This window comes from Microtus ochrogaster, unplaced genomic scaffold (genome assembly GCF_000317375.1).
Source record: "Microtus ochrogaster isolate Prairie Vole_2 unplaced genomic scaffold, MicOch1.0 UNK14, whole genome shotgun sequence".
Lineage (NCBI taxonomy): Eukaryota > Metazoa > Chordata > Mammalia > Rodentia > Cricetidae > Microtus > Microtus ochrogaster.
Window position 1 is genome coordinate 2,971,408 of NW_004949112.1, and position 8,612 is coordinate 2,980,019.

Consider the following 8,612-nt stretch of genomic DNA (forward strand, 5'->3'; position numbering starts at 1 on the left):
GGTCCTCCCCAGCCCTCCTCCTGCAGATGTGGTGGTCCTCCCCAGCCCTCCTCCTGCAGATGTGGGCGTCCTCCCCAGCCCTTCTCTTTCAAGCCCAGAGATCCATATCCCAGGCCTCCTCCATAAGACCTAAGTCTCCTCCAAAGCCTTCTTCCTCAGATCCAGGTCCAGACCCAGAACTCTTCCCCCGACTCCAAGAGTCCAGTCCTCACCTCCCTTCTTCTGACCCAGGTGACTTCCCCAGACTCCTCCCTCAGACTCATGGTACAGACCTGAGCCATGCTTCCTCAGACCCAGGTGACTTCCCCAGACTCGTCCCTCAGACTCATGGTACAGAGACCTCAGCCATGCTTCCTCAGACCCAGGGCTCCAGGCCCTTGCTCTCCTCCCACAGACCCAGGGATCCTGACCTCAGCTCTCCTCCCTCAGACCCAGGGGTCCTTCCTAGCTCCCTCCCTCAAACCTGGTGGATCCCACACACACTATGAATCCTTCCTCCTTGCCCTGACCTTGGTCTGAAACTTCTTTTTGCGATCAGGCAGCAGGTAGATCTTGACGTAGGGGTCTGAGAACCCATTGGAGTCCTTTGCTGGGAGGTCCAGGGCCTGCAGGATCCGCACCACGAGCTGGTCAGAACCATAGAGATACCGCAGGGCAAAACTGATGCGGCCACAGGGTGCCCCTGCCTCCCCAGAACCCCCGCCGCCTCGCCGGCCACCAGGTCCAGTGCCCTGGTACAGCTCTGGCTTGATCTGACCGATGAGCTTGGCTTTTTCTTCGCCGCCTGGCAGGGGTAAGGGCAGTGCAGGTGGCCGTTCCTCGCTGCTTGGGTCTGCTTGGGTGGTCAGGGTCTGCTGGGTGAGGGGCCGGGGCAGGGCTGGGTACCTGTGTGTCAAGGGGAGATCAAGGTGAGATGCAGACCTGTCCTTGACTGGCTAAGACACCTGTGCTTACTGAGCCTCAGTTTCCCCATCTACAGCAGGGATGTTATCACATTTCTAGTCTAACTCCAGAGGTCATCTGGACTTCTTCATTCTGATACCCTACCAGATCCTCCAAGTCATCTTCAGCTGACCTCCTACCTCCCAAGTCTGTCACTGCTGTCTCTGTGGCTTGTTCTTGGCTGAGCCTGTTCTCTGCCCGCCTGGGCTGCTGGTCTTCATTTCTCCCTCCCTAGATGGCTCAAGAGTTGGTACCTTTCCTCCTTGGTTCACACCCTGCTGTGGCTCTCCAGTGCCCTCAGGACACAGCTTTTACCCCTGCCACTTCTAGCCTTGGTTGGTCTGGTGTCTGCCTGCAGCTTCACGTCCCAGGCTTGGTCCAGATCTGCCTCCTGCCACCTCCCAGCTTCCCCCATCAAGAACTTGCCCTCTTTTGTCCTCACTTTCTCTGGCCTGAAAGTGAGGACACGTGCCCCTACCTGCACATCTGTCTTAGCTTCCCCACCATGACTGTCCATGTAGCTCTACCTCCAGGGAATTTTCAGCTTCCTCCAAGACTGGGCTGGGATCTCTGTGGGGCTCTGGCAGTGCCCAGAGCTGCCTCCCTGTCTTCCTAACTCATACCCCTTGGACTGTCAGAGCCCGAGAGTGGAGGCCTGGGGCACAGCATGCATCTCTGGTCCAGTTCCTACCAGACCCTATGCTTACATGCACACAATGAGGAAGACAGAACGATCAGGTGAACACTGGGCCCAGGCTAACCATAGCTCACACTGAATGGGATCAATAATTGCCTACCCCTCAGAAACCACACACCCCTGCCCCTAGTGCTGAGACTGAACCTAGGGCTTTCGGGAAGCTAGGCCAGAGCTCTTGTGCAGGACCCCACCCTGGCATCTCCCAAGGGACCTCTCAGTCACACCCCCACTCTCTCACTGGGAAATTCTAGGCAGGTGCTCTCCCACTGAGATGCATCCTGGCCTTCTTTCTTTTTTTTATTTTATCTTTTTTTTTCTTATTTCATTTTAAGACCAGGTTTCACTAAGTGCCCAGGCCAGCCGAAAACCTTAGCCCCTCCTTCCTCAGCCTGTGAAATGGCCAGGATAATTTGTACACTACTATGCTAGTGTCTAACCCTGGATTCTTGTCGGCTTTGCTTCTGTGTCTGGACCCATGAACCCAAGGCACTGTTCCCTTCCTCTTACGTCCAGGAGTCTAGGCCTCAGCTCATCCTCCTTTGGATCCAGGGGTCAGATTCCCACTACCTGTTCTGACCGCTCTGTCAGAAGGGCCAAAGGTAAGAAGACAGAGAGGAGAAGCAAAGCCTCACAGTGAAGGCCCCAGCCCAACACCATCTCTCACCTGGTGGTGGGCGCTAGACTTGTGACCTGCTGATGAGACTGGGCACTGGGCAAGCCCCCACCACTGGGAGGCAGCAGGAGCAGCCCAGAGCCTGTCCCCCCCTCAGAAGGCAGCTCTGGGGATGTCTGGCTTGGTTTGACCCCAGCGGCTACCACAGAGGCCACAGCAGCCTCTGGGTATGAGTCCATGTCCAGATAGGAAGGTTCCGGAGGCTCAGCACCCCCAAGGCCACCCGGTTCCAGCAGCTCGGCAAAGGGCGGATGGTGGGCTGAGTGTGCATGATGGTGTGGACCACCCAGCAGGGGGTGGCCTCCAAGGCTGGCTCCCAGGTGGTGCCCACCACCTCCTACCAGGCCTGCCAGCCCAACCCCAGGGGCGAGATCTTTGCGCAGGGGGCCGCCCACTGCCGAGCCTCCTTTGTCCCTCCAGGGCACCCAGCACAACTTCCAGGACACGAAGAGAGAGACACCCAGGAGGACAATGCCACAGAACGTCACGATGACCGACAGCAGGCTCACGGAAATGTCTGGAAAGAGTGAAGAGAGAGCTCAGGGATCATGAGGGGTCAGCGCTCTCCCAAGAACGTCTGGCATCTACTGTCCTGTGTGGTTCCCAGGATGACTGACTTGGAGCTCTGTACCCCGTCTGTAGTCAGACCGCTATATAACGGTTGCTTTACCGAGGCGGTGGGGTTCATACCACATTCTGCAGGTAGCGGGTGGCAGGTTGGAGAAGGAAGTCCTGAAGACTGTCTCCGTCATAGGGCAACTTCTGAAGGACAAGACCCCAAAAAGCTCGGCGACAACCAGGAAAACCTTGGCTGTCTGTTCTGGGAAATCTGCCTCAGCCTCTGAGGGGTTTACAGTCCGCTCTCTGTGGCGGCTGAGGTAATGAAGGCAAATGACATCCGAGTACAATAACAAATATTTGCTGAGATGTGACAATATACCTGCCACCCCAGAGCACCCAGTGAGACCGACCACACAATCATTCCAGTGTTGACAACAGGAAGTGGAGGTCAGAAGATGTGGTGCGATGGGGACTGGGGAGAGACCTCAGTCAGGAAAGTGCTCGCTGCACAAGTGTGACACCTGAGTTTGGCGCCTGCACCATACCGGGCAGGCAGAGCCAGGATCCTTAGGAGCTTGCTGGCCAGTCAGCCCAGCGTGCTTGGTGAATGTGTGAGTCTGTTTCAAAAAGCACGGTGGACAGTGCCTCAGAAATAATATCCGTGGTTGACCTCCTGCACAAGCAGGCACACATGCACGCGCACACACACACACACACACACGCACGCACACACATGCGTACACACAAGCGCACACAAGCACGCACACGCGTGCGCACACACACACCCCACAGGCTCCACACTTTAAAACCTATGCTCTTACTGTCACACCTCAGTACTGCTTGATGAGCAGTGGCCTCAGAAAGACTTCCTTATTCAAATGGTCAGACTCACGACCGCTGTCACATGATACACACACCAACTGGTGCCTTCTACAAGCCAGCAGCATGCTCGGCATGGCCCATTTCTTAAGGCCAGTGCTTTGTGTCGCTCTCAGAAATTAATACTGGGGGTGGGGTTTTGTGACTCCTCTAGTGATTGATACCAGGAGTGGGGTTCATGGATGTAACTCTTCAGGCTGTGAAGGTGACTCCTGGGATTGGAGGTAGAATAAGGATGAGGCCTTGCTCTATCCTATATGGAGAACCGTGGTGGGTGGGAGCAGGTAACTCAGCCACTGCCACCTGGGTCACCCACTGTGATTGCTGTGTCTAAGGACACTCAGGAAAAAGGAAACACCTCCTAGTTCTAGATGACCTGGTGAAGCAAAGGCAGGGTGTAACGTCAGTCCTTCCGCTACTGTCTAACCTACATGTGATGTAGCCTATCTCTCACCTAAGACTGATGCTGTAGGACAGAGGGGGCGTCTCAGGAACATGTGCCAGGCATTGGTGCAGGAAGTCTGAACTTCATCCCGCCACCTCCCTTAGAGTGGCCACCCCACCCCACTGAGAGCCCTAAACGCTACTGGAAACCAGAGTCCGGGATATTAGCAGCCTCTTGTGCATGGGAGGCACCGGGACAATGGGGGTCATAGAGGAAATGGGCCAGACACTTCCAACCTTGCCAGTATAGGATTCCCTATTCAGAGAACTCTATCTAGATCCTTCAAGTCTCTCTGGCTCCCTGCCTGTCTTCACAGCCCAGAGGGTGCAAGGCCAAGGCAGCTGTGTGCCTAGAACTAGCGTGAGCCATACTGGGTAGCTGACGGCAGTGCAGAATTACATTGGGAGCTATGGGCTATCAGTTCACGATCTGGAAAGATTAAGGGCTGCCGTGTGGACAGCCTACCACATCTACCCGTGATGGCTGCTCTTCACTGTCAAGTCAACTAAATTTAGAATCACCTAGGAGCTAGGTGTAGGTGGTTCATTCTTATCATTTCAGTACCTAGGGGGCTGAGATAGGAGGATTGCTGTGAGTTTAAGGTCAGCCAGGGTTACATATGGAGTTCCAGGTCAGTCTGTGCTACAGAGTGAGACCCTATATCAAAATGCAAAACAAGGGGCTGGGGGTGGCTCAGTCAGTGAAGCATTTGCACTGCAAGCACAGAGGAGCCTCGGTTCAGTCTCCAGACCAATATAAATATAGCCAGGCATAATGGTGCACGCTTGTAATCTCAGCACCCACAGACCTACTCAGGCTGGCCCACTTGATGGGTTCAAGGCCAATAAGAGAGCCTGTCTCAAAAAGTTAAAAGGTATGTGCCAGCAGTTAAGAAAAATTGCTGTTCTTGAACTGGGTTTAATTCCTAGCACCCACATGGTGGCTCACAACCACCTGTAACTCCAGTTCCAGGGGATCGAACAGCCTCTTTTGGCCTCTATGGGTACCAGCAGGTACATGGTGCACAGACATACATGCAAGTAAAATATGTAGACAAATAAAATAAAATAAATAAAAAGTGGACGGCTCTTAAAGAGCTCTCTGACTTTCAAATGCATGCACTCACATGCACGCACACATACACACACGTGCATACATGCACGCATGCCCACATATGTGCTCCCGCACACATTCACGCATACACACCAGCAGCAGCAAAAGCCCAGGAGCCTGAGGCACACCTCTGTGTATGTGAGGGCATTTCCAGAGAGGATTCACGGAGTAGGGAGGACCCACCCTGGCCAGAATGCAATGAAAGAAGAGAGGCAGCTAACACCAGCATCCCCAGAATCTTCTACATCCTGGTCAGCCATGCTGTCTGTGCTGCTGTGCCCACGGCCCTTTGCTATGATGTGAATCTTCCTTCTTTGTTTCCACCAGGAATTTGGTCATGGCAACGTAGAAGTTAAATGAATACGTCACATGACCAAACTTAAAAAACAAACAAACAAAAAACCCTAAGTACTAAGGTTTCAGGGAGCTTCTCCGGTGGGCAATGTGTCACATACCAAAGGTGGGAGAATTAAAGGTGACCTGTGACCTCACAGAGAACACACGGGACAGTCATCCTGGTGTCACCTGTCCTCTGCATCCTCCCCCGCCAGCACCCCTGCTTTTGGCTAGTTTAGTCCTAGAGCTAGGTATGATGGTTCACATCTGTAATCCCAGCACCTGGGAGACTGAGGCGGAGGACTCAAGTTTAAGACCAACTTGGGCTCCATAAGGCCCTATCTGGTCCTCACCCCTCCCTCACCTTAAAAAAAAAAGAAGGAAATAATCAGATTCCTGATTCCTGAAGGGGATATTTGGTGGTCATAATTAGGGAGGAGGAGGCCAATGACTCCAAGGTCAGGGGTTAGATGGACCAAACACACAACTATTTCTCCCATTTCAAAGGTTTGGGGACAGAGCAGCAGCAGGCAAGATTCATAAGGGGGCGGAACACTGAGCAGCCTGCCCTGACCTTCCCAGACTCGTTGCTGCTGTGGAGGTGCACAGAAGACAGTGGCCAGTTGGGACAACTGGGGTTCTGACCTGCATCCGGACCCCGGGGATAGCCTCTGATTCGCAGTTCGTTGAACTCTTGGCACCTATCATTCGTATCAGCATCTCGGACCCGGGCACAGAGGTCTGAGACCAGGATGAGGGCCCGCCGACAGAGGTCATCTTCGTAGTCCCCAGACATAGCGGCCACGTGGTCCTACACTTAAGAGTGGGTTGGGAGAGAAGCAGATGGAGCAGGGAGAGTTGCAGGGAGAAGAGGGACTGGTAAAGGGGCAGAGGTCAGAGAGCAGCGGCTCAGGGACCCGGAGATGGAACTAACAGACAGGTGTTAAGGACATTTCTTGGGATCACCATCCAGTGAGAGGCATCAAGAAGCAAACAGATCAATAGAGCCACAGCAAAAGGTAGGGCACTCTCAGACTACAAGAACATGCCCCCAGGGGAGCACAGGGAAGTCAGGGCAGGCACTCTGTGAACCAGAGTGGAAGGTGGAGTCAGGCATCGGTAGTGGGCAGCCTGCCGTGGCAGGAAAGCATTTGGGGCAGGTGGAAGAGCTTTGGTGGGAAGCTCAGGGTGGGAAGCTGCTGGGGGGTTGGAAGAAGGGAGAGTCACACGGGGGACAGAAACCCCAAGTTGAGGGAAGGGGAGCTAAGAGGAGAGACAGAGATAAGAGAGAGGTCAGAGTGAAGTCAGGAAATGATGGACACAGAATGTGTAGCATAGGGATTCAGGATGGAGAGGCTGGGAGCGGCATGTACTTCATTATAACCAAGGCATGGTGGAGAGAGAGGGAAAGAGAGAGAGAGAGAGAGAGAGAGAGAGAGAGAGAGAGAGAGAGGAAGGAGAGAGAGACGTGGGGGGGGGGTGAAGAAGGGCAGGAGTGTGGGCAGAAATACATTCCAAAGAGACAGGTAGATCAGAAGAGAGAGGAGATGCTGAATTCCTAGTCCAATAGTCAGACAATGGCTGGAGACCTCAGACACAAGGCAAGAGAAGAGAGTTGGGCACACAGATAGACAAACGCATGGTCAGAAAAAAAAGAGAGCAGGAGCAAGAGGTGGAGGTGGGAGAGGAGAGAGTGACACAAGGTTTGGGGCTAGACATCAGACATGGGTGGGAAAGGGGGCCTGGAAGGAAAGAACAAGAGCCAGACAGAGTCAGGTGAAGGGACTGCTGAGGGAGACTCCGACTCGGCCAGCGTCAGACTCACCTGTGCTTACCCCTGCCTTGTCCTGGGTGGCAGCCGAGGTGGCGGAGGGCGGTAGCCCATGGGGGTTGCAGGATGGACGAGCCTAGCCGCTGCGGACCGGTCTCCACGCTTGCCAGGTGCAAAGAAGGGGGGCTGGTGTCTGATCTGTGGACCCAAGCCGGGAGGGAAAAAAAATCAGCTCAAGTTTTGCGTCTTGCCCTACTCGAAGTAGCTGGGCGACCCCAGGTGACCCCAGAGAGGTCCAGCCGCCCCCTTCCACCTCCTGGCCCCCAGCAGCCAGTTAAACGCTTAGGGACTACAACTCCCAGCAGGTCTTGCTGCTAGTGCTACTGCGGTTTCATCGCACCGGAGCTGCAAGGGCTTCTGGGAGTTGGAGTTCTCAATGCATCTCTGGGCTGCAGAAGATGAGATTTTTTTTTTTTTGGAGGGGGGTGTTGGAAGGGTTAAAATGTCAGGGTCCCAAGACGCTGCAGGAGAGGTGAACGGTGTCCAGGACCTTGAAAGGTCACGTGGCTCTAATCCTTAGGGGGCCATGGAATAGGTCACTGATCCCCATGCCCTGGGAATGGGTGGGCGAGGGGTGGAGTGCACCCAGGTGTTTGAAATCAGGATCCCCTTTTTCCAGGGCCACGTGCCCCTCCCTCGAGCTGTCACTACAGACTCCAGCTCCCCAGCTTCAGATGCGCCCCTCTACGCACCGACCTCTTCGGGGCCGCCCCCTTGGGATGAGGCTAGGGAGGGGGAGGGGGAGGGGCGGACTCACCGGAGCCGCGGATGCTGCAGCCCAGCGCGTGCACCCGCCCGCCCGCCGCGGTGCCAGCCTGGCTCCTCCCCACACCGGTCGCAGCTCCTCGGCTCCTCCCCCAGGCCTTCCACTGCTTCAACCCAAGCAACCCAAAAGTCAAAATTGCTGTATCCACAGTGTACATCTCCCTGGACAATGGCAGCACAGTTCCACCCAGTGCGAGGCCACCTGAGGGACCTAGAAGGCTAGGACTCAGAAAGTCCCAGGCCACAAATACTCTGTCCTCCAGAGAGCCGGACCTCAGGGTTTGCAGTTGAGCAGGAAGGAATTCAAAGCTGGCCACAGGAGGTCTCAGGTTTGAGGTAGAACCACAGGCACTAGATTTGAATCCTGCCA

At 54.9% G+C, this 8,612-nt stretch overlaps 1 protein-coding gene across 2 annotated transcripts in view; it reads right to left on the minus strand.

The window, feature by feature from the left end:
* Positions 1–8,302, minus strand: part of Syt3 (synaptotagmin 3) — a 15,605-nt gene extending 7,303 nt beyond the window's left edge. Inside the window, exons 1-5 of one of the 2 annotated variants that reach the window (XM_005366878.2) lie at positions 8,235–8,302; positions 7,472–7,615; positions 6,292–6,457; positions 2,304–2,829; positions 510–885 (exon numbers count right to left, since the gene is read on the minus strand). In XM_005366878.2, coding sequence (XP_005366935.1) covers positions 510–885; positions 2,304–2,829; positions 6,292–6,442 — 1,053 coding nt within the window. In that variant the 5' untranslated portion in view covers positions 6,443–6,457; positions 7,472–7,615; positions 8,235–8,302. Of the gene's footprint in view, positions 1–509; positions 886–2,303; positions 2,830–6,291; positions 6,463–7,471; positions 7,740–8,234 lie in introns of those variants that run through there. The other variant, XM_026789129.1, reaches the window with a different exon arrangement.
* Positions 8,303–8,612: the final 310 nt, after the last annotated feature.